At 47.1% G+C, this 25,942-nt stretch overlaps 1 protein-coding gene across 1 annotated transcript; it reads right to left on the reverse strand.

Annotated features, from left to right (window-relative positions):
* Window positions 1–15,275: 15,275 nt before the first annotated feature.
* pcdh18b (protocadherin 18b) lies at window positions 15,276–21,538 on the reverse strand (the record flags this gene model as incomplete). The annotated part of the gene is made up of 4 exons (XM_080526504.1): window positions 15,276–16,228; window positions 17,821–17,990; window positions 18,402–18,490; window positions 19,037–21,538. 4 exons carry the CDS (start codon window positions 21,536–21,538, stop codon window positions 15,276–15,278), a joined length of 3,714 nt encoding a protein of 1,237 aa, XP_080382630.1.
* Window positions 21,539–25,942: the final 4,404 nt, after the last annotated feature.

Raw genomic sequence — 25,942 nt, forward strand, 5'->3', positions numbered from 1 at the left:
TTGATGAATACTCGCTGAAACATCCCTGAGGCCTAAAGTCACTTACAGTTTAGAATATGTATTAGGCCTCGATATAGTTGTTAGTGGAGCTTGGTTTTCTACGGACGACCATGGAAACCTACACAGACATCGCAGAGATTTGATTGCTGTAATAAGCTGACACCCTCACCTTGGCTATAATAATAATAATAATAATAATAATAATAATAATAATACAATTAAAATGAAAAAAGACCCCCCATTTTGTTTTCAATCTTCGCCTGGGTTTGTGTGTCAGGTCCCTCTGGAGGTAAACCAACCAGGGCTCAGACCCCCAACCATTCCACACACAGAGTACAGCGCTCTTCCAAGTGGTCCTGTGGTAATCAGCCCCAGCACCTGTGTCCCAATGAGAAGAGGAAACAATGAACTGCTGCTCCTCTCATCGCCGGCCCCCATGCCGCACTAGTCTGTCCTGCCTGAGATGAAGCTCCAGGGGCTATCTCAGGTCCAACACCGCCCTGGCGCTGTGGAACAGAGGGCTACGCCCAGGGCTACACCGCTGTGGTTCTGGGCCAGAGAGCACCACTCCCATTAAAAGGAAGACAAATAACAAAAAAATAGAGAAATACCTTTTCACCTAAACTCTTTTGCTCAGCACTTTTTTTCCATCCAGTTACTAACGACCCTCCGCACTGAGGTGACCGCAAGCCGCCCGCCTGCCCGCCCGTGCTCGAGTCGGACATTATCACGGAGACATAACGACAGGGGAAGAAGCAACGCTAGCCTTTTAGAGAAGTGCTTACAGCCCCAGCCCCAGAGCCCCCAGTCCCAGAGCCATAATCTGGCGTTCTGCCGATTGTCAGAGAGACAGTCTCAGAGTCGAGGAATGAAGGGGGGCTCCTTCCTTTCTCTCTTTCCGTTCCCGTTTCCGTATCCATTTATCATGTCTACAGCTATTTACTGAGAGAGAAAGTGACAGGGAGGGAGTTTGTGCCCGTCCCAAAATACGACGGGATTTATCATTGGCAGTGGGGACGCTGTTCTATTAGAAGGGGGGAGACGTGTAAAAGCATTAAGCCCTCATAATACTTAACAATATCAAGGATTTATTCTTCCCGCCCGCCCCAAATGGCTCCCTAGGTAGGCGCTTAGATAATGCCAGTGAGGAAGTGTAAAACCAATAATTCTGGTCCGCCGCGTAGCTCAATTGAATTTGCTGCCCGGGCTCCCTCATCAGTTTAATAAAGTCTTTACCCCCCCCCCCCCCCTTTCCCTCTCTTCATACACTGCTGGGTGTTCCATGCCATTATTTTAGGAGACGAGGAGGGCCTGGGTTGAAAAAGCATTTGAAGTACTTTCAAATACTTGGAGCGTTTGCTTGAGTCTTGTCTAGAGTGCCATATGCATGGAGTTGGCACTTTATTAACCGTCGGTGACGAGTTTTAATTAGCCTAGTTCCAGTTCCAAAACTGAATCGACCACAGCTATATACTATATGAACTGATTTCAAATCCATGTGAAATCAGGCCTGACCAGGGAAACAGATTAGCCTATATTTATGAGTGTAGCTTGGATCAGTAAGTAAATAACTACACAATTAAAAATGAAATCGAATTAATTAAAATAACTGAAATCTCAAAAAAGAAGGGAAAATTTAACAGAGCCTGCATATGGGGTCAGGGTTGCTTTGTTAGCGGAGGTGGTGGTGTCTTATTAGCAGTTAATCAAATAATACTCATTCCGCCTCCTCAAAAATATCATCAATAATGAGAAGGGAGCTCCAATTAAAAAGCTGCAGAACAATACTAATTACCTGGAGGTAGAGAACGAGGCAACACACGCGAACGCCTCCTCTCAACTGTGAAAAACAAGATGGATGCTGTTTTGACGAAATAGATACTTAGTTAAGAGGCAATCAATGGACTGATTTCATTGTAATGAGAAAAAATGAATTGAATGTTTGTGTTTGGGCCAGATGCTGTTTCTTCACCCGCCAGTCTCTACAGGATAGCTGGAATAATCAAAGTGTGGGTAGAGCATCCTGTGAAGAGAGTTAGCTCCAGGCTCAAAGGGTAGGCTGCGTACCCTACCACAGGAACAACAACATATTGTATAGTAATGACGATGTGAGTCAGTCAGGCAGCACTGCAACATGTTGTTTCAAATTATGAGGAAGGATAATACATTCCTGTCGTTCCAGTCCAACTTTGATTACTCCGACAGAGAAAAAAGGGTAGACATAATAACAATAACAATGTAGGCGAGTTATGCTTGTATTTCACTCTTCTGAGTTGTTTAGCATTCCAGTTTTGGGGGGGTTTCCGTCTATTGAATCAATTGAGATGATCGATGGCGTGACAGAACCTTTTTTTAATTGAACATCATGTTGACTGGACTTCAATGTAGCAGCGTTATCTTGCAATGCATGCATGGAGGAAAAGACTAGGGAGAGTGGAGAGGGAAAAAATGCAGCTTTTTCTTAATGTAAATGAATTAGTGGAGCCGGTTGTAACACATTGGTGCGTAATTAAATGATATGGGCCAGGCATCGACGAGCCGGGCCGTATTAGATGTGGTGCTTAATGCGACCAGGCAAATCCAATCGCTGTATTGATCAGCCACTTAATGTTCTCTGCTGTTCCCTGGCCCTGACCTCCATTTCATTTTCAACTCATTACAGTCGCCGGGCAGAGTTTAGTCTGTCTGCCGCCTTTTAGATGATGTAGGAGGGAGAAGGAGAAGAAGGAGAAAAAAGAGTAAAAAGAGTATGAAGGTAACAAGGGAGTCGTCACCCCTCCCTTTTTCTCGCTCGCAGGTTCAAATCAATGAGGTTCGCTAATGGCTACATGCTAAATATACCTGTCCACCCTGGGAACAGAGGAGCATCCGTTAGCGCTGGTGCTTTCTATTCCGCCATGTCCCACAGGGCTCTGGCAGGAGGGGGTGACTGGCAGACATTTTGGAGCCAAGGCAGTGACTTATCAATAGGGGACAGATTGGGTGGGGGGTGGGGGGGCGGGGGCGAGACCAAAAGAGAAAGGCGATCGATTACAGTTCTCATTTAAGAGTTCAGGTCTTCTTTGGCCTTGTTGGCCCTGGGTGGACATTGTTAAACAATATGACGAGTAAGCATCAATTAGGTTGGGTGGGACCTCTGTAGGGGTGTAGATGAAGGAGTGGGGGGGGGGAGGGGGTGAGGGGACCATTAACCATACCGTTTAGAGTTGCGAGGGGAGTTTTCTGGCAGACACAGGACATGCATAATCAATAGACCCTGAGCAGAATATCTGCCTGTGGGTAGACAACACCTTACACAACGTCTCATATTTTCTCTCTTTATCTCTCTATCTCATTTTGATCGCTGCTGGTGGTGACTGAAGTAGCTATTGGTTGTGATGACCCAAGTAGGTAGCAAATCGTCATCATTAACTGTATCACCAGGTAACGGACAGATGTCTGCATTTACTGTTGTCATGGTGACCATTTATTAAAAAGTTAACTCCCTGAACTAGCCACAGGGAAAATGCCAGGTCAATAGTCTCACCTTGTCTGTTTCAGTACAGAGGCATTGCCAAGAGAAACAATAAGAGGACCAGCTAGCAGCGCTGGAAGCCCTTCTTTTACAATCTCCTCTACTGTTATTTCACTCTTACTTAGGAGAGAAGATAATAGGAAACACCACTGTTAGAGGTCAAGGCAAACCGCTTAACACAGACAGTCTGGGAGATGGAGAGAAGAGAGGAAGGAGGAGGGGAAGGAGGAGGAGGAGGAGGAGGAGGAGAGGGGGACTGAGCAAACAGAAGAGTGAAAGAGGATAGTCAAACAACTTAAGACAGGAGAGGGAGTGTGGGTGGAAGAGAGGTTGACCAAACAAATAACACAACCAGACAGTATGGCCAACCAACCAGGAGAGAGGAGACGGCTCAGAGGGTTAGAGGTGATAGAGACTAGCTTGGTGGTGTAATGCACAAAAAAAAGAAAAGAAAGGCCAGACACAAGGGACAGACAGGGCTCTTCCTAACACCGTGGCACATCTCATTGGTAAAGTGAAGTAGTTATTAGAGGACAAGGACAGATAGAGAGGGCCGGTGGGGGGGGGGGATGTGCATTTAAGACACATCCACAGGCCGAAAGGAAATTCAACCAGCAAACATCATATTCACATCAGCGCAGCGGCAACTTCATATTCATATTCACATCAGCGCAACGTGGCGGCTGGATTTCGATTTTCCTTTAGCGACGTTGATGGAATACCCCACGGGAGTCCGCCCAACCAGGATAATGCCGGCACTCCAAAACCAACTCTCAACCGGTAATCAATCAGCCAATCTTCCCCAATGGACAAACAGCAGGAAATATGCAAGCCGTTTTCCATCCATTTGTACACAGCTTAATGCGCGCACACCGGTAAGCCTACCTGGCATCTGTGATTGGCTTTGGCTGCGGGTCCGGAAGTAGTATAGTTGACAGGTCCCGTGATTTATCTTCGATAGTCACTTAGTTAAAAATCCTTCCATATGACGCTTGATCCAATGCGCCATCCGATGTTGTTTCTTGGAATGTGTTTCTTTTGTTGACCAAATGTAGCGACTAAATGGATTGATTGATTGATTGAAAACTTTATTAGAAGATTTGCAGAAGTAGGTACATGAAAGTACATATTACATACAAGGTCAACTAAAAGGATAAAAACCCAAGAAAGCCACTGGCTTATTTCAATTGGGGTCCTTGATTGGAAACAAACGTCACGTCACGTCGCTGAGAGGCTGAGCTGGGCCTTGTTTGGTATTTGTCGGACGCGCTACCAAAACAATTGGTATTGTATCCTCTGTAGCAGTCTGCAATGTACCCCATCACAGTGGGCCTGAACGTTGCATCAAGATTAGTCTATTAGTCCGTTAGGCTATTCTAGTGGGGGTTTTGCCAGAAAATGAAGCTTGTTCGTGTTGGTTCTTCTTAAGTAACTTGTTTGAGATAGATCACGAATAAACTTCTGAGTTTTAAGACTATTTATTAAACAAAGGTACAGTTTACAAGAAGAGCTGATGTTGGTGATGAAGAGGTGAAGAGAGATTGCTGGAATGTGAGAGAGCCTGGGGTCAGCCCCCTGGCTCCCCTATTTGTATACAATAATATGTAAATACAGTTTAAAACAATATAATAGCCTTTACTGTAGCATTTACCGTAGAGATGACCCAGGTGTGAAAGAGGGGTTGTTCCCCAGTTAGGTTCCATTTTGAAATACAGTCACTCTAGGCTCCATCTTGTATTGACCATTTGTATTGACCAGCAGTCGAGGTGGCGACGTACATTTGAAGTATTTCCATCTTTAGCTATCACCTTGTTCATGCCAATCCTACACACACACAGCCTGGCCAACATCTGCAGGCTCGCCCTTGTTCTTCGGTTGGACGCCGAAGTGCGTCCCTATGGCACAAGTTGCTTTTTTTTCAGGGACCAACTCGTTTCTCTAATCCCCCGTTCTGAGGAGAAGCTGTCACGTGACACATCTTTTTAGACAGTTCATTTAGTTACAAATGACTGTTTCCAAAAATCACTTTCATAGCATCTTCAACCACACACTCTTAAGGCGTTTATTATAGCAATTTATGACGTTGTGATAAAATGTTAAAAGTCCATAAAACCGTCCAACCCTAGCGTGCGTGCGTGTGTGTGTGTGTGTGTGTGTGTGTGTATGTGTGTGTGTGCATGTGCATGTGGATGTTAAATGGAATGCATGTACTTTTTACTTTTTTCTTTGACCAGGCGGGAAAAAAAGCTGTGTATTATGAACGGTCATTCGACGCACTCCCCACAATTCGTCACAGAAATCACCTTTCATGCAAGATTAATGCCCCTCTAAAGGGTTTCGCTATGAAAGGTTATGAATGGACTTTAATATTAACAAGCTTTGCCTTGAGGATAGAAATCTCATTCTAGTTAGTATACATTCTCATTTCTCTCTCTCCCCCCCCCCCTCTCCCACTCTCTCTCTCTCTCTCCTCGCTTTCCTCATGGCATGTATCATGCGCGTGTTCATATAATAGAATGTGATAACATATCAGAATTATAGTGTGGAAAAAGTGCTTTCATTTGTCTCCCACTCACAGAGCGTGCTCTCCGGAATGGGGTCCTGAGTGAAAATAAAGGGATTTCTCACAGAAAAATAGATAATTATGAAAATTCATGCGTAGCATTTTGGTCACAGTAGATTTATAATTTCACGTCGTCTCCACTGCCGCTTTCAACGCGGGGAAAAAAGGGGAAGCATATTGCCTCCGTTTTTGTTGTTGTTTCTTATTGTACATTGATGATTTGAAAATGTGTGACAGTATGTGGTGTTCCTTGTTTGATACACACAGATAATAGCGCTTTTCTAGGTGTAAATATAGAAACTATAAAGAAAGGAGATTTGTCATTCATTTCCGATAGACAAATATGCATGTCTGCTGTAACTACAATATATCCTTCTGTGTGAAAAATGATTAGGGGAGAAAATGTACTTACCACGTGTTTCATCATCACTCACATACTCTCCATCTATTTGGCTACGGTCCTGGACACTCTGGGAAATACCAAGAGACTACTAATACGTGGTTGTAAACCTCAAGTGGAGCGCAGAGGAGAAAGGGGAAATGCAAATAGAAGGAGCCAGGAGGTATAAAGAGTGTCATTTAACTTCGTCAGGGGTCGGGCAAGGAGGGGGGGGGGGGGGGGGGGGGAGGAGTCAAAAAGTGATCCCGTTACCTCCAACCCCCACGCCATCTCTCCTCTCAGCAGGAACCTAAGCCACCTGCTAGGTCAACATTAGCAGGTGGTTAAGGCTCATCTGGGTAGTGAAGGCCCTTCCTCTCTCTCTTCATTGCTCAAGCCAATTGAAAGGCGCTAACGGGGTAAGGCCTCGGTTCCCCCTGGCGGTCCGGTAATACGTTAGGAGCCAGGCGGGCGCACCGGGTTCTGTCCTCGTCAGCAAAATTCACGAGGGGGGGAAATAACGGAATAACGGAGAGGGTCCATTAGCAAGGCAGTGCACGGTGCTGACTGGTCTGGCAAGACCCCCTTAACTGAGAGGGGCCTGTAGAACGTACATGTTAAAGCCTGATTAGAAACAGTCAAAGAGAGGGTGTGTGTGTGTGTGTGTGTGCGTGTGTGTCTGGGTGGGGTGTGGGGGTCTATGGGGGGACTATGGAGGCCAATAAGCTGGTTCCATTCAGCAGGATTTTAAAGCAGTGAGACACCGAGTGTATCAGTTATGGAAGCGGGGAGATACTGTATGGAGCTAGGCTGGGATGGGATGGGCTGGGCATCGGGGAGGGCCATCAGGGTGGGGGAGTGGAGGTGAGTAAGCACCCTACCTGAACCATCTACGGTGCTGTCCGATCAGGAGGGGAGGAGAAAGCGGGGGGGGGGGGGGGGGGTTGGCCATTAAACATCAGCCTCTGAGCTTTTCTCCCACCGGACTCAATAATCGATGTCGGTCGCTTGAGCGGGGTCAGCGTAGGGCTGTTATCTCTCCGACGGTACCGTCGTTAAATCCATCAAGCCGGTTTATGAGAGGCTGCACCACGGCGGTGAACATGGATCCCGACATCGAACGGGGGCTCACCTCTGGTCGACCCTTGACCCTTGACCTCCATCACTCAGGCCTGATTGAGGCGGGAGGGATCGGTCGAATCACAGTTGGTATAAATGATGTGGTGAGGTTTTTTGAACGCACACAAGAAGAAGCCCCTCGAAATGGCCTTGAATTATTGAAGACATGGACGTTTGGAAACAGTGATTACACCGACGCTGCCTCCTGCAATTAACCCAGCAAGCGGTCTGTCTCTCAGAGCACCACATACAAACACAGTCCCTTAACCCCGCTCTCTCTCTCTTTCTCTCTCTCTCTCTATCACTCTCTCTCTCTGTCTTTCTCTTTCTTTCTCTCTCTCTCTATCACTCTCTCTCTCTCGCTGGGTAAGGGGATGAAGTGGAGTGTGTATGTGGGTGGGTGGTTGGGTTGTGTGTGTGTGTGTGTGCGTGCGTGCGTGTGTGCCTCTATTACGCAACCAAAAAACATCTATCAAGACATCAATTTGATTTGACTGATTCTGTTATTGAGCCTTTAATAACTAAAAAATTGTGTGATCAGTTTTGCATTACATTACATTACAGTATTGTAAATATGCAAAGAAATGTTTCTTCTCCTCAACTTCTTGATCAACCTCCACTTTACTGATTAGGAGCCACATCTCTTGTGGTGCAAAGACAGATTGAGAGATGAGCACACTGACACTATCAAATATTTGCAGATGCTTTCTCTGCCAAAGCAGTAGCTCAAATTAATTGATTTTGGTCTGTCTCTCCACGGCTCGGTGGAGGGGGAATTAGTAATTCCGGCACCAATGGAGACTAGATATTCATTACTCCGTGTTTTGGCAACGAGAAGCAATCGTTTCGGTTACAAGAATAAATGGAAGACAAGCTCCGTGTAATATGCAGTAGACCTGTGAACACCCAACATTACACAGGAGGGCAGAGAGAAACTAACCATCTTTTGTTTTTCAACACTGCATCAATTTACTCCTTGTATCTGGATAAAACCCCCAGGGTCAGAACTTGAGAGGAATTAGAAGACTGAAATGAATGAGGAAGTAATAGTGGAACTGAGATTGTTGACGCACAATATTCCTTCACTGGCTGAGGCCAACTTGCATTGAATGTATGAAATAGAAACACCACCATCTAGTGGTTGAACAGTGGAAGACGTGCACTCAAACACACACACACACACACACACTGACACGCACACTTACATGCACGCACACACGCACACACACGCACACACACACACACACACACACACACACACACACACGCACACACACACACACACACACACACACACACACACACACACACACACTGTGATAAAAAAGAAAACACACCTATAGTCACTGAGAGCAGGATGGTGACTATGGAAACCACATACAGTCAAACCGAAATACTCTGACAATGACTAGCAAACAAAGTTTAGATTGATGAGACATTTCGTGACTTAGAATTGAATTATAAGGTTCTATCTCCATTTTGGTAACAATTTAGTTTTTTACATAATCTGATCCATTAGGTGTTTATTAATGCCTGTGTGTTGTTATTTTTAAAATATTGACATTTTTGAGTTAGTAATTAATCAAATACAAAGGTTCCATCTCACAAAACATAATGGAATGTAAAAATGTTGACGCTCAATATCTCTGAGCTACTCTAAACGGAGATAGAACCTTATAATTCTAAGCTCACGATTTGTTATACAAATGAACAAACACACACAAACAGACCCAGACAGACACACACACACACAAACACACGCACACAAATAATATTGCATTGTACACTCTACAATGTACACACACACACACACACACACACACACACTGTAGGTGTCCACACACACATAGCAGTGGTTTTTTTAATAGAGTGCAGCCATTAGTCAAAGCCCACAGGTGCCGGGGAAAGCTGCTGTACTTAGTGAGAAAGCCATCTGAGCAGCCCATAAATCTCCTGCCCTGATCCAGGACCCCACGCCAACATATTTACCCTAATTAAACAAGACAAACGACAAGACGCCAGCACTCCTAAATCTCCCCAATCAACATCTCCCCGCAATATGGAAAATGTTTGGAGACATAACTGTCCCACCTTGTCTCATTAAGGAGATCTCTTCATTAATATGCAGCAATGCTTCGTATCAGATTAATTAATCAATCCCAATGTACATGTTGCTCTGCCAGGGAATGAAACACAACTGTTTATTTATTTCAGACCGGCAAATAATAGCTGCTCTTGAAAGTGTTCATAATTATCAGCATGTTTGGTGGGAATGACGGGTTGATAGACTCTTATGGGGGACGTTTGGAATGGATTCGAGTGGAAGTGGAAGTGTAAGGATTCTGTTCATCTTGAAGAGACAGACTGATACTCCACGTGCACGTTCATACACACACACACACACACACACACACGCGCGTGACTGTGCGTGCAAGCACAAACACACACACACACACACATGCACTTATAGATACACACTATATAGATACACACATACAAAGGTGTATTTAGACAGGTAACAGAATCCGAATCTTACTGTACACAAGAGTACACTGATTTGGCTTTGGTTCCTCAACTTTGACATTGCAGCATTCAGATACAAAACACAATAATAACACAATCATAATAAGTAACGTAACTACATTTTAAAAAGTTATCGATAAAGTCATGAAGTGCTGGATTTCACAGTGGCTTCATTAGTGCAAAAATGCTGTGCAGAGTACGATGATATGAAATGCAATATAATACAATACAGTACGCTAGTCATTTAGTGCAATGCTATACCAGTAATCCAGTAGTGTGCAGTATTTATTATACTGCAATATTTTCATTTCCGCAAGTGTGCGTGGGGTTGGCTGAGAGGTGGCAGACCCTTGCACCCTTCCAGTGCATTTCCTCAGCAGCCTGATTGCTTGGGAGAAATAGGTGTTCGTCAGCCTCTGGGTTTCAGCCCTCAGGCTTCAGTACCGTTTCCCCGACGGCAGTCGTGAAAAGTTTCTGATTGGGGTTAGCTGGGGTCCCTAATGATCCTGAGGACCTTTCTGACACACCGGTCCTTGAAGGTGTCTTGGATGGAGGGAAGCTCACAGCCAGCTGATCTTCTCTGCTGTCCCACACTACCCCTTTGCCAGCGGTTTTGGTCAGTGGGCAGGATGCTCTCGGTGGTGCCTCTGAAGAAGGCCCCTAGGATCTTAGGGCCCTAAGCTGAACTGTTTTAGCGCGCCTGAGAGGCGACGTTGTGCCTTTTCTCACCACCTGGTTGGTGTGTGTCGTCCCAGGTGAGGTCGTGGGTGATGTGAACCCTCAGGAAATTCATGTGTTTACCCTCTCCACCGCAGACCCGTTGATGGTGATGGGGGTAGTTCACGCTAAGCCTACACAGACATGCACACACAGGCACACACAGGCACACACGCACACGTCTTCTTGTCCGACCAGACACCCTAACTAAACCGTTTCACATCTCCATGACTGCTGATAATCAGGATAGACTCTTTCTCTTAACTGTCGTGTATCAGCCAGCATTGACACTGCTCATAGCAACTCCCACAGCTCCCAACAGCAGACATAAGGAATGTGGTCTGTTTATCTCGCTACAACACATACGTTGCTACTGAGCTTGCTCTGCTGAGAGTGCTCCAGAAGGACATTTAGAGATAGCTCATGTGCATTTCTATGAAGCTCGTATCGCTCGTACAGCCACATAAACATCACCACAGACTGAAGCTATATTATGACTCAATGATTACACACAGTATTCACACATATACGTCACACACCCACATACAGGGATACACATGCGCGAGCGTGCACACACACACACACACACACACACACACACACACACACACAAACATACCTAGATATCTGCCAGCATCTGTGCTAAACAGCTCCAGATGCTGTGGCATTTGCACAGATAAAGCCAGTGCAGGACAAGGTCTTTAGAGAAAATGCAGGGAGATTACACTGGACAAACAGAGCTAATACTGTCACTGGAGTATACCTACCAAAACACAGCCTGCTACACACACACACACACACACACACACACACACACACACACACACACACACTCACACACGGACGGATGGACAGACAGACAGACATACTAGGTCCACTACATGTACATTCACCCACACATATCCGCCCATACATATCTTCATGTAGACACATTTTGAGATATTTGCCACACACAAACCCCCCCCCCCCACACACACACACACGGTTTCGTAAAATATGCACACATGCACACACACCTCCAGCCAGCTAGAGAGATGAGGGAGGAGAAAGAAGATGATGAGGGGGGCTGGCGGTAGATAATGGTCCATCAGCAGCACAATACACTGTGATTGTCTCTGGAGTGGCTCGCCTGTGTGTCCATATCACAGCTCTTAGCCCACAGCAGGGCTCCCCAGCTGCCTAGGGCTCTTCAACCACTGGCAACACAGGATAGTACGGATGGATGGATTGTACGGATGGATAATCAGACTGGCAAAACAGGAAAGGAAAGGGTTAACAGGAAAGTGCCAACTAGGTAAAGGTGTTGGTGTAGATGTGGTGTAGTGTGTGAGAGATTTCAATACCTTCACCTTCGACACGGCTGCTTATTTCAAAGGTTATGGTTCGCAGTCGGCTACCCCTCTCTCTGTGGTATATGACTTGAACCAGTCTCCCCTGGTGCTTTCGCTTTTGTGCTCGTGTACAAATCAATAAAACAAATTATGAAAATCGCTCCAAACAAAAAGAGGTATGAGTCGCAGTACGACACACTCACACATGTGCACACATACGTGCGGGCACACACACACACACACACACACACTACACAGCTCCCCCACCACATCTGTTAAGGGGCTTATAGCCTTGACAATACTGCCTAGAGATGAATGAGTGACTGCAGACAGAGGTGTGATGCCGCTGCGATCTGCAGAGGCGAGATAGAAGGTGAGGAGGGGGAGGCAGTCACAGGGGTGAGGAAAACAGCATGGAGGAGAAAGGGCTGACTTCACACACACTGGCTTCCTCTTACAGTCTCCGGTGTGCGTTGTGTTGTTCTAACACTACCCTCTGGCTTTCCCCTCTCTCTCTCTCAATCTCTCTCTCTCTCTCTCTCTCTCTCTCTCAATCTCTCTCGCTGTGTCTCTGTCTCTCTCCCTCTCTGTGTCTCTCTCCCTCCCTCTCTCTCTCTTTCTCTGTTTCTCTCTCTCTCTCTCAATCTCTCTCGCTGTGTCTCTGTCTCTCTCCCTCTCTGTGTCTCTCTCCCTCCCTCTCTCTCCCTCTTTCTCTGTCTCTCTCTCTCTTTCTCTCTCTCTCTCTCTCAATCTCTCTCGCTGTGTCTCTGTCTCTCTCCCTCTCTGTGTCTCTCTCCCTCCCTCTCTCTCTCCCCCACTATCTGCCTCTCTCTCTCTGGGCTCTATTTTCAGCTGGCACAAAATGGATGCAAGTCCAAACGCAGGCGTAATGGCAATTTGTGTCAGTGGTTCACAGGTGAAAATACCACAGCATGCAGTCTCACTCCGGCACAGGAGAAAAAGCCTGGGGAGGAGGAGAGAAGAGAAACCACAGGACTGATGGTGTGAAAACGCCAGATGTGTTGAAAGAGATGTATGCTGGCTGGTTAATGCATACATCTGGTGGAAGTAAACGCTAGTCAAACAGGTCATATATATAGGCACACAGGTGTGTGTGTATACGTACTGTATACTTAGCTTCGTTACGTTGATTTAGACATACTAAATGAGCAAATTAATTTCCTTGTTTCGTCGAGGCGACACGGTTGAGTTTCTTTGGTTCGTTTAGACTGTGAGGCAGAACCCATTTGGTAAATCCAGCCCAGCTGCTTGTCATTGTTTCTCAAGGTTGATGAGGTACATGCAATAATCCATTCGAGCCTCTAGGGGGGGCTCTGCTCTGTTTCAAACCTCCTAGCCTCCATTCTCTTAATGCTTTAGAAAAACGCACCAACTTCAGTTGTTCTACTAAGTGATAGAGACACTGGTTTTCAATGCACATTTCAAACCTGTAGGGGTCACTCAGCAACTATAAGGCATCTACATATCCTAGAAGCATGAACAACTGCTTCTATAGTGTCCCAGCAGCACCCTAAGTGACTGTTATGTTGATATACTGTACATTGGAACAGTAAAATGGAGTTAACCCATAATCCTTTGACCAATAGGAGTTACGTATAGTGAGATATTTTGACCAATAGTGGGAGCTTGTGGTGAGCAGTGTGCATCTAACAACTCAACACCGTCATTGCAATGCTCCTCTATCAGAATATGTTGTTCGATTCACTGCATTTCTATTCTCTTTCTTTCACTCTCTCGCCCACACAACCTGCATCACGAACCAAGGAGCCAGAGGTGAAGGTTGTCCACATTGTGATAGAATCATACCACACCTGAATCTCCATTCTCCAAAGTCCATTCTTTCTATGCAATTGTGTTTCTGTATTGCAAGTACACTGAGAATGAAACATTCAAACAGAAATGGCAGCCTACATTCTAATGGAATGTTTAAAGTAAACACACACACGCACGCACACACACGCACACACACACACACACCCACACACACACACACACACCCACACCACACACACACACACACACACACACACACACACACACTTCACTCATACACAATTATACACACTACCATCACTGCTGCTATTTATTACTGTATTTTACTACTCACTTTATGGCCTTATTTATACGTATGCGTTATGTTTTATTGTCAGGCTGATATTGCACTGTTGAGAGGAAGCTTGCAAAGTGAGTATTTCATTGCACAATGTATGTGTTGTATCCTGTGTAGCCTATATGATCAATACACTTTGACTTGACTTGACTTGACTTGACATGACATCTCCACAGGGGAAATCACATGCAGGGTAAAGCACATGAAAGATAGCAATGTACACCTGTATGCTTTATATGTTATTATATCTTTTACAGGGTATCTATGGAATCAATAGAAATTCTCTCTACCTTCTTTGACCATTGCATAATTCATAGACAGTTCATAGTGCGGTTCATTGATTTTCCACTCACTTGTTGCAAAGATATGAGTCCAGGATGAACCATTGAGACAAAGTCAGTTATGTATATGATGTGTGTTCACTTTTATTTGTGTTTCTTCCCAAGCCCCCACAACGTCCCCACAAATACGACTTGTGTCCAATAATTAATATATTCATGTATACATATAATAGTGACAATAAAAAACATTTCACAATACAAAAGACCATTTTTTTTTAAATATGTGGATTTTCAGTTGCATGTCAAATCTTGATTCTTCTTTCTTCTTCTTTTTTTTTTTACTTAACATGCATTCAAATATATAAAAATAGAATTCTGATTGATTAAGTTTATGTACAATATGTTTTTTTATAAATATAAGAATACAAATGTATTTTTAAAATACAAAGATAAATACAGTCACATTGTGTACATTGTGTACCAAACAAGAAAATACAAACATTATTTGGATATTTAGCATTCACAAAACACATTTACGTTAGAAATGCAACTTTAACGACAATTGCAGGTCTATGTCTCTTGTTCTCTTTTTTCCCTACCCAGACTCCTCTACTCTGCCTCCGTAAACATGGCAGGACTCCTCAGAGACAGGAAGTAGGAGGTCAGAGTTCAAGGGGTTGAGTTAGTTTCCGGGACCAGTTCGTTTCCCGAGGACGTCTAGCTCTGCCGGACGTCCTGTAACAGTTTGTTGATCTCGGCGACCAGCTCGCTGGCGTCCATCAGTTCGTGACGACTATCGCTCCTCTTCCCCTGCAGGTGTCCCAGCTGTCCCAGTACCGAGTCAAACTCGTCCTCCTCAAAGTTCTCAGGGATCTCCTCCATGGCGGGCAGCCACTTACAGGAGGGTCCGGGGATGGGGACGGCCACAGGGGCCATGGGGGCTGGGGACGGGGTCGCCATGGTGGGGCTCACCAGCGCTGTGAGGAGGGGGCTGTTCTTGGGAGTGTGGTGGAGGTGGTGGCTGTGGCTGTTCTGGGGGCTGTTTTTGGGGACCTGGTTGTTGTTCTGGGGGTTGAGTTTGGTGTTGGGTTTGAGAGTGTGGTAACCATTGGTAACCGGGTGCCCTGCCGGTCCGATGCTGCTCCCAGGGTTCTGGAAGTGCGTGTTGGCGGCCCAGGCGGCCACGCCCTGCTGGTGGGCCGCAGCGCTGGGCTTCCCGGGCAGATGGCCCCTCCTCCTGTCCAGCGACCCTCCCATGGACCCGCCTACGCATCCGTTACCCCCCTTCTGGCTCTCGCTGACCTGGGCGTAGGAGTCCAGCGACGGTGGGAGGAGCCTCTGGAATACGCTGCTCATCTCCGACAGCAGGGAGGTGGTCCCGCAGAGGTCCTCCTCATCCCCCTCTTCTCCCCCGTCTCCCCCGCAGTCTCCCTCCTCAGCCCCCTCCCCTCCGCAGGCGTCCTTGCCGAAGGTGGAGAAGCTCTGGTTGCGCTGGGCGGGGTCGCTGGGCTGGGGGGGCTCCTGGGGGTCGGTGGGCTGGCGGGGGTCCTCCCCAGGGATGAAGAGGTTACTGCGGTAGTCAGAGGAAGAAGCTGGGGAGGCCAGGGGGGGCATCCAGCACTGGTCAGAGTGGCCCAGGACACGACACTCCTCAGTACACAGTCTCATGGCTACAGAGGAAGAGAGAGAGAGAGAGAGAGAGAGGAAGAGAGAGAGAGAGAGAGAGAGAGAGAGAGAGAGAGAGAGAGAGAGAGAGAGAGGAAGAGAGAGAGAGAGAGAAAGAGAACAGTCAGGGTTACAATCACAGAGGAGAACGTAGCACCATGTGGCCAATCACACACACACACACACACACACACACACACACACACACACACACACAGTTGAAATACATACACACTTAGTTGAAATGTTGGGTTGATGATTCAGGGTATGGAGAGAGCCAGAGAGAATATGCAAAGAGAGCTTTTTCTGTGGAATCTAACCTAATTAAAAAGCATAGGAGAGAAAAAATGGGCAGAGCGCGATACCTTTCACATGCATTTAACATGTTGGGACAATTCACTCAGATCAATGCCTATTACCCATTCAAAAGAATCTGCTCAAGAGCTTGCATTTTTCCCTTTCAAGTCGCACTATTCAATATTAAAATCTTGAAATGAAGATGAAAAATCTCTGAAGAATAAATTAGACAAATCAAATATGCCAAGTTAAAGCCTTCATTAAACATCGCTCACTATTCAGGCATGCTATTCAGGGACTTCATTAGGCTCTCATTAACATGAAAGGAGCATTTATAATACATCTTAGAGGCTGATGAAAAGTGCATTTGGGTGCATTGGAGAAGAAAATAAAGAAATACAGCTCTCCCAGTTGGCAAAAGATTGGGTCCCCTGCTGATGAAAAGGGGAAAATGAAAGATTAACCCGACTGATTTACGAAAACAGCCCTTCAAAAAGCCCAAAGACCACTCTAACCACCTGCCTGCCTGCCTACTCGCCCGCCTGCCTGCCTGCCTGCCTGGCACTCTGAAATAATTGCGTTTGGTAGATGAGAGCTTTTTCCCATCAGAAAATGGTGATAATTCGGCCTCTTTCTCTCCACAATCTCAGTCATTTTGCTGATAAGCAGTTCAGTAGTGTATCTCTCCCAGGTCAGATGGGTAGAGGGAGGGGCCTGGTACCGGCCGCCACCTCCGGCACTGAGAGGTGATTGGTTGGGGCCTTGGTGAGGCTGTGAGAGACTCTGGGTGTGGGTGGGGGGGGGGGGGGGGGGGATGATGTGGAGGGGCGCGAAATGAAAGCTTGAAGTGTGAGAGGTGAGGGTATGGCCAATGAAAAAGGTTTGAGGGATGAGGAGAGAATGAGTTTGTGTGTGTGTGTGTGTATGTGTGTGTGTGTGTGTCTAGGTGTGTCTATGTGTGTGTGTCTATGAGTGAGTGTGTGTGTAAGTGTGTGTGTGTGTGTGTGTGTGTCTAGGTGTGTCTATGTGTGTGTGTCTATGACTGAGTGTGTGTGTAGGTGTGTGTGTGTGGGGGGGGGGAGCATAAGGGTGGGATGAGGTGGGAAGGAGAGGAATTAACTTTTGAGGGATGTTAGGGAGTGAGAGGTGTGGGATGGGGGTGGGGGGTGGGGGAGGGCTTGTCTGGTGGTGAGACATGCTGGCCATCCTTTGGAGTGTAGCTCTGATAAAAGCCTGGTGGTGGGGGTGGGGGCGGGGTGTAGGGATGGGTGAGGAGGGTGAGAGGGGTGAGGGTGTATACCTGCATGCGGTCTGTGCTGGCCTTCAGGGGGGTATAGCTCAGTAAAGGCCTCACCCAGGAGCCGATCGATGGGAGACTCTCGCCCCGCCTCGTAATCACTGTCCCCAGCCTCGCTGTCACCACGACCGCTGTCCTTCAGACTGAACTTATCCATGTCGTTCAAGGCATATCTGGAAGGAGAGAGGAAATACGGGTATTTTATATGTTAAGCCTTAACCCCAACATATCAAAACAACATTGGCTGATAACCTGACATAATATCATTAAACGCTTGAAGGCTTAAGCATATAGCAAAAAATTATAAGTCCAGAGAGCTCTTATGAAGCTATTAAGGTCACAGTGTGAGTCCTCTCTCTCCTATGACGTGGTAAGCCTACTTAGAACAGCATATGAGGGCCTAGGGCCTAGATAATAATAAGGTGGGCCTATATGAAACATAGGAAACTGATGTTGGGAATCTGAGAGTCCCAATGAACTGTGCAATATCTATTGTGTTTCCGAAATCTATGTTTCATCGTTAGCCTCAGGTGTGTTGGTTTCCAGGTGTTGTAAAGATCTAAACCGGCCCTGTTTGGGTTTACCTGTAGCTCCTGGTGTATTTGTTGCCACGGAAACTGGGTCTCGGCTGGTACTGGCCCTGATGAAGCATGGACAGAAGCTGTGAGACTTGCTACAATCCGAAAAGAAAAAAAAATAAACAAAAAGGGAGAAAAAAAGGAAATAAAGAAAAAAGAAAAAAGGGGGGAAAAAATGAAAAGGAAAAATGAATACTGATGGAAGACACAGGCAGGGACACACAGACATGGATGAACATTGACATGACGAGACGTGTTCTAGAAACGTGAGATGACCAGGGGAATTATGGGACGGAGGGGCTGAACGTAACAATGTGTGAGGGACGAACTCAGAACAAACGCTGAATATAAAAACATAACACACCGACAACCATCATGAGAATGATAATTCAGTGACTAAGTTATGGAATAAGGATGCACTGACATTGATTCAAACATCATTCTTCTTTAGGAAAGGTAGATAGAGGGTGGTCTTTCTTATTCTAAAAGGGCTTCTAAGAACAACTTCTGCAGAGAACATACTTATAGAACCATGTACTAATACTGTAGTGAGCTCTGAGCAAATCCACCTTTAAACCAGGAATGTAACATCCCCCCACACCCCATCAAACACACACACAAACACACTCTCTCTCTCTTACCTCCACAGGGGGCGTGGCATGAGCCAGTTCCAGGGCGAAGTTCTCTGCCACGTGATTGGAGGAGATGGTGACCAGGCTGTTGAGTGACTGGCGGCTGTGGTGGCTCTGCCGGCTTCCCATGGTGCCCCTGTCCGGGGCGGGCGAGGCGGAGGGCGAGCGGGGGTGCGCTCGTACGGGCAGCGTGCCGTTCACCGTGGGCACCAGGGTGATGTCTCCCTTGTGGATCTGCCTGGAGGGCTTCTTGGGGTGGTTCTGGTAGGTGCTCTCCGCCACCCTGCAGTTGTACGAGTGGCGCGGGTCTCCCTTCTTCTCCCGGTTGCAGCGCGCCGTGGCGAACATCACCATGACGACCAGCAGCAGAGCGCACACGGCGCCCAGGGAGATGATGATGATGAGGGAGAGGTCCAGCGGGGGCTGGCTGGGGCCCGTAGGGATGGGGGGGAGGGTGTCCATGTTCTCCTGCAGGCTGAGTCGGAGCAGGGCCCCGGCGGAGAGTCTGGTGGTCCCTCGGTCCTGGACCTCCACCCTGATCTCCATCACGTCCCGGGGTGCCGCCTCCAGGCTGCCGTTGGTCCGCAGCTCGCACCGCCGCGCGTCCATCACGAACAGGCCGTCCTCGTTGCCGCCGACGATGGCGCAGCTCAGCTCGCCGTTGGTGCCCGAGTCGCGGTCGGTGGCCTTGACCACGGTAACCAGCTGACCGGCCGAGGCGTGCTTCCAGACGGCCAGGTCGGCGGTGTGGTTGCGTAGGGCCGGGGACTGGATGACCGGCGGGTTGTCGTTGTCGTCCAGCACGGTGAGGAGGACGGTGGCGTTGGAGGAGAGGGCGGGGTTCCCTCCGTCGCGGGCCTGCACGGTGAAGGTGATGCGGCTGACGTCCTCGTGGTCGAAGCTCCTCAGCGCGTAGACGGCGCCGTTGGACGGGTCGATGGTGACGTAGGTGGAGATGGGGCTGCCCTGGACCAGAGCCTCCACCACGGTGTAGGTCACCTGACCGTTGGTGCCCAGGTCAGGGTCGGACGCCACCACCGTCATCAGGTAGGCCCCGGGGGAGTTGTTCTCCGACTTAAACACCTCGTAGCGGCTCTTCTCGAAGCGGGGAGGGTTGTCGTTCTCGTCCAGCACCTGCACGGTGAAGTGTTTGATGGTGGAGAGACTCGGAGAGCCCCTGTCCTCAGCGATGACCGTCAGACTGTACTCTGACCTCTTCTCTCGGTCCAGAGACACGTTGGTCAGGATCATGTAGTTCTTCTCGTTGGTCTTCTGCAGTCGGAAGTGACCGTGGCCATGCAAACGACACACCACGTCCCCGTTGAGCCCTGCGTCACTGTCGTCAACCCGCACCAGCGCTATAAAGGTGTCGACTGGCGCCCCCTCCGAAATGTAGGCCACCTCCTCTTTACCGGGAGTCATCAGGTTGATGTTGATCTCCGGTTTGTTGTCGTTAACATCCACCACTTTAATCACAATTTTGCATAGGCCTGCAACAGCGTTGGGTCCCATATCTTGCGCCTGAACGTCCAGTTCGTAAGATGAGGTGGCTTCGTAGTCCACTTTTTTAATAAGAGTGATATGTCCGTTCTCTGGGTTCATTTTAAATGTCTCCAAAATTTTGGGAGAGACATGGCTGCTAAAGGAGTAAACTATTTTACCGTTAGTGCCTTCATCCGGATCTGTAGCGTTCAAATCAATTAATAATGTCCCGAGTGGTGAGTTCTCCAGTAGATTGATAACATACGCCTGCTCATCAAAAGCCGGGCTGTTGTCATTAGAGTCGGAGATGCTTATCTTGAGCAGAGTGGAGCCAGATTTCGGGGGGACGCCGTTGTCCGAGGCCGTTAGCTGAAACTGGTAGCTGGATTGCACCTCCCGGTCTAATTCCTTCACCACCACCAGCTCTGCGTATTTTGCGCCATCGGTTCTCGTCCTCACTTCGATTTTGAAAAAGTTATTAGGGGTCAGGGAGTATGTGTGCAGGGAGTTTTCTCCCACGTCTGGGTCTGTGGCGCTGTCCAGCGGGATGCGCGTGCCCACGGACGCGCTCTCGGAGATCTCAATGGGGATGATGGCACGGGAGAAGTGTGGGGAGTTATCGTTTATGTCCAAGACTTCCACTTCGACGTGAAAAAGCTGGAGGTATTCAGTGGGCAGAGTAACAACATCGAATTCAATGGAGCAATTGAGATTTTTCTCGCAAAGCTTTTCTCGATCAATCTTAGTCCCAATGGTGATCTCACCGTCCTCCTCCCGAACTGAGAGAAACGGAGTGCTCCCCCTTTGCATAGCACGGAATCGAAAAGACAATGAATTCGGTAATTTAGACAGAATGCTCGCTACATCCTCTTTTAGCCTTGCAATTACTGTGCCCACTTTTTGCTCTTCATAAACTTTATATTTCAAAGTCTTACCAGAAACGTCCTGCATAATGGCAACCAAAAATAGTAGTTTCAATAGTGCAGTGGGAAATATATTCCATTTGGTTGTGTTCATTTTCGCACCCATCTTCAGCAGCACCCGGGCAGGGGCCACAGTTCCACGGAGCAAGGTTTCGAATGAAGAAAAGATGCCTTCTTAAAAGTCTGACATGTTAAATCCGTCCCATTAAGTCAACGTCGGCGGCGAAAAGTCGCGCAAGATCGACTGGAGGATGATGATTTGAAACCCCAAGACAGATGAGGAGACCGTTCTATTACGGATGTGATTTGAACTCTAAAACACCAACTCAAATGCAGTATGGTTCTCATAGACGGATCTGTTGCATACATCCACATACGCTGTCTGTGTGTGTCTGTGGAAATCTGAGCGAGAAAAGGCGCAGCTCCGCTTGTGTGGCTGTGCGCTCTGCTGTGTCGCGCGCTCTTGCCGTCTGTGTCTCGTCTCCGTAAACAGACTGCCCCTCATAGCCCGCCCCGCACCCAAACTGCGTCTTTTTCCTCAGCTCACACAAAAACATTCCCCCACCATCCTCCTTCTCACCCCCCCTCCCTAAATCAAGTGCTGCCCCTTCGCAGCCTGCGGGGTGTCCACTCACAACACAGAGGCACCATTGATGCCAGGAGCCGGGTGGACCAACCCCGTCTTTCACAAAAACACGTAGTCTTAAAGTGTGCCATTACAATAGGGGAGAGGATAATTATTCAGGGGCGAACTTTAAACATCTCCAAAAGGTTGACCCAGGAGTGCCTCGGCACCCGCATATTGTATTCCTTCAATTCACACACGCGTGTGCCAGTGTCCTTTTGACTACTCGTACACTATGAAGCCAACATTCTTACAAGTATATGATCAAGGACTTATAACTCAAAAGGCCCTTGGTAGAACTGTGTGATATCACTCAAGTAGAAGTGTGTACTGAAGTTATGAACAATAAGGCTCGGTGTTGCTCCAAATAGTGGCACGTCCATTTGTGGTGACGTGCATTTTATGTCTGGACGTATCATGATTCCAATGGAATACTTGAACAAACTTAATGGGGATGGCTATTCGTACGTATAGGCTCTCTGGATAGAATTACACAAGTCATATTAATAAAGTCAACGGTTGTGAATAAGTTGTCTACCAACCCGCATTTCTGACGAGTTGAATTAGACGGTATAGAGAGTGAATGTTTAGGCTATATCTCTATCCCAAATTATCCACTTTACTGAGTGAAGGAAGAAGACCTCTGCGCGCCCTCACTATTGTGTGTTCCATCAGGGACCCCGCATGTGGCGAATCTCTCTGAAAAGACTCCCTCGAGCTGAATGGGCCTGCGGCGGGTCACGCGGGCGGACAATTTTCCCCCCGTGCATAATACTGTTTTACAACCCCAGATCCCTGATCCGGTCGAATTAGCATCCTCAAACTCGCGCTCAGAGAGCAAACACGAGCAACTGGAGCTTTAGGAAAAGCACCGGACCATCTGGCGCGCGGTTCAGACAACCCAAACCCATAATTACATCAATTCATGCCCCGCGAGCGTCCCGATATAAACACCACGAGAGAATTAGCGCCCTTTCAGCGTCGATAATCTAATGTCGTTTTTCTATTCCTTGATAAATCTCTCCCAAACATTTGTGTAGACTCCACCGGTTATACGCCCATTCAGTGCGTAATTTGGCGCAAGTGGCAAACATATGAATTCCCACTAAGCTATATTTGATGGTGTAACAATCCTATCACGCAATACCTGTAGCCTTATCACCCATGGCTCTTCATGGACAGAACTACTAATTTCTACTCCTACATTAAAATGGAGCATTTCCTCGAGCTTCTGCATTTAAATTCCTAAAGGCGACTCGTGGGAAAAAGCTGCAGAGATGCGCTCTCCTCACCATCTGTCACGTTGCGCACACATGGACATTGATTCCAGAGAGCTGCAAATCAATAGCCTTCTCATAAGTCGTTCAGCATAGTCATCATATAAATTAATAGACAATGTTGGGTTTAGGTAAAATCGTAGTCATAATAAACTAGCCTATAGGTAGGCCTACTTTCGCCTATAATAGGCATATAAGAACAATTTGTGTGAATCTGGATGCTGGATAGTTAACTGGATGCAATTACGCAAAAGGTCCCAGCTATCAAATCGTTCGCAAATATTCTTATAAAGAAACTTTTGACGACAAATACTTTTTGGCGGGCGATGGGAAGCAAGAGCAACAACGAAGGGTCTCTTTTCTGAAAGGAGAGTAAACATGGCTCCACTGTTTGAAAGGTAGCAGGGCGCCGGGTGAAAGGCCGTGCTGACGTTTAACAATGTTAGCCACGCACTGGTGGGTCGATTCTATCCCTCACCCAAAACCCCCGGGCGAGCTCGCGGTGTCCTAATATCATTACGACAGTTGGGAATGCGGGCTTATCACATTTCCGCCACAAAGAAGTCCAAGACTGCGCAGGCTTAAACAAGACCGGTTTGAATTTTTATTTTAAAAATTGGGAAAAACTGTTGGGAACTTTTCAAGACTTTATGTCTAGGGCTATTGGTGGCAATGCCTCGGTTGACTAGAATAAAGAACACAACAAAAATTCGCCTAAGAGTCGGCTATAAGACTTTCATATTTAATATAACCATAGTCTCTACTTCAAATAGGAATAATTCTCTCAACTCTTTAAAGAAGATGCCATGTTTAATTTCGTATATCCCTTCACAGATGATTCTATTGTGTTGATTCGTCTTCGTCATTCTGGCCTATACTCATATGGCGTAGTTAGGGGGTGCAGAGATTCAGCCCACTGGGGCCGTAAAGTTACTGAAAGCCTGGAAGGGGGAAGGGCAGCACAGAACTTTGTTATTGAAATGAAGGGGATCCCGATGACAAAAGCGCTTAGCAGGTGGAACCAGGCAGCCCCGGGGTCCCCGTCCGCGGCGGGGGAGCCGCTCGCGCGCGTCACGCACAAAAGGCAAAGCTCTCCATCTCCGTGGATCAGCCGGCGGAATGCTCCAGCTCGCGCCGGGGTCGAGCGATTTAAAGGCATGCGAGCATCTGCTGCCCCCTCGCTCGTCTCTCTAATGATCATTCATTCTGTTAGCTCGCCCGGGTCTCTCGTGAGGATGGGATTCGGAGAGACGTGGTGGGTGATGGGAGCACGGGTCTCCTCCGTGTGGCCTCAGCACAATGCATATTGTTATTCATCCACAGCAAGACTCGCCATGGCAACTATAGGGTTTATTGCCATAGGACACGTGCAGGGCGGGTACATGTCTCTTACGAAGATGGACATGGTCGTAAACAGTTACAACAGTTTCCTCTGTCATTCAAGGTGACCCATGCAGAGTTTACAAAGAGTTGTATCAACATGTGGATCGTATGGCTACTATGCCTTTCTCTAGGACATCTTCATGTCAATTGGTTCAAATCAATGGCATAGTGGGGGCTTTCACCAATTTCAATGTTTTACAATGTGTTTTACAAGCGCAATAAATAGTCAGCATTAGGCTACATTAATCCATGTATCATTTACCAATAGACGTTTCAGACATCCAACTGGGCTGAGTCATATGCAGGCCATACAATACTAATTGGTCTAAGCATGCTATATGGCATAAATGCTAAACATACAACTACATACAGTCATGAACAAAAATCATTTTATCCAGTCCATTTTTGGAGTTCTGTGGAATCATATCAGATTTGGCCTTTTTCCTCTGTTCCAATGCAAACAAAAGACATACGGTAAACATGTTAATACCAAAGCATTTGTAATTGCAACAATGTTCTGGGAGAAGTGGTGCATTGTCTGACAGAAGTGCAGGGGTGCCAATATTTTTGTCCATGACTGTATATCTCAATAACATCTTCATACAACAACTAGCATAAATATTTATACTCTCTCTCCCCCCCCCCCTCTTTCTCTCTTTCTCTCTCTCTCCTTTTTCTTCTCTCTCTCTCCATTTTTTCCTCAAACACACCCCAGAGAAGACAGTCATGTCTTCCATGACCTTATTTCCTGCCTGATATCTCCTGCGTTGCCCTGCACTCCATGTGAACAGAGAGATAGAGAGAGAGACAAAATGCAGTACCACTGAGTGTGTGACTGTGAATGCAAGTGTGTGATGCAATGTGCATGAGAAAAACGCACTTACATACGCATAACACCCAGAATGTTCCCAGCTAGATATCTCGACCATATCACTAATACAGCTTTTAACGACACACCAGATTAATCAGTTATCAATTGAAAAAATAACTCCAGTGAATGAATTCATTCAAACAGAGTTCATTCTTCCATACTGGGGTGGTTACTCTGAATTCCGCATATTCAAAGGGCCGTGCAGTGGGGCTGAAGCTGCTTGTTTGCGCTCCTCCTTGTCCCTCATCATGTCCCATTGTCTTTTGACTGTGATTATAGTCTCATCCGTAATGGTCCTGTGGCTCCCTCTGCCATCCCCTTGTTAACGTCCCCCTTGGAGGTCTATTCAGCCTG

The sequence above is a fragment of the Nansenia antarctica genome (assembly GCF_963989245.1).
Source record: "Nansenia antarctica genome assembly, chromosome: 3".
NCBI lineage: Eukaryota > Metazoa > Chordata > Actinopteri > Argentiniformes > Microstomatidae > Nansenia > Nansenia antarctica.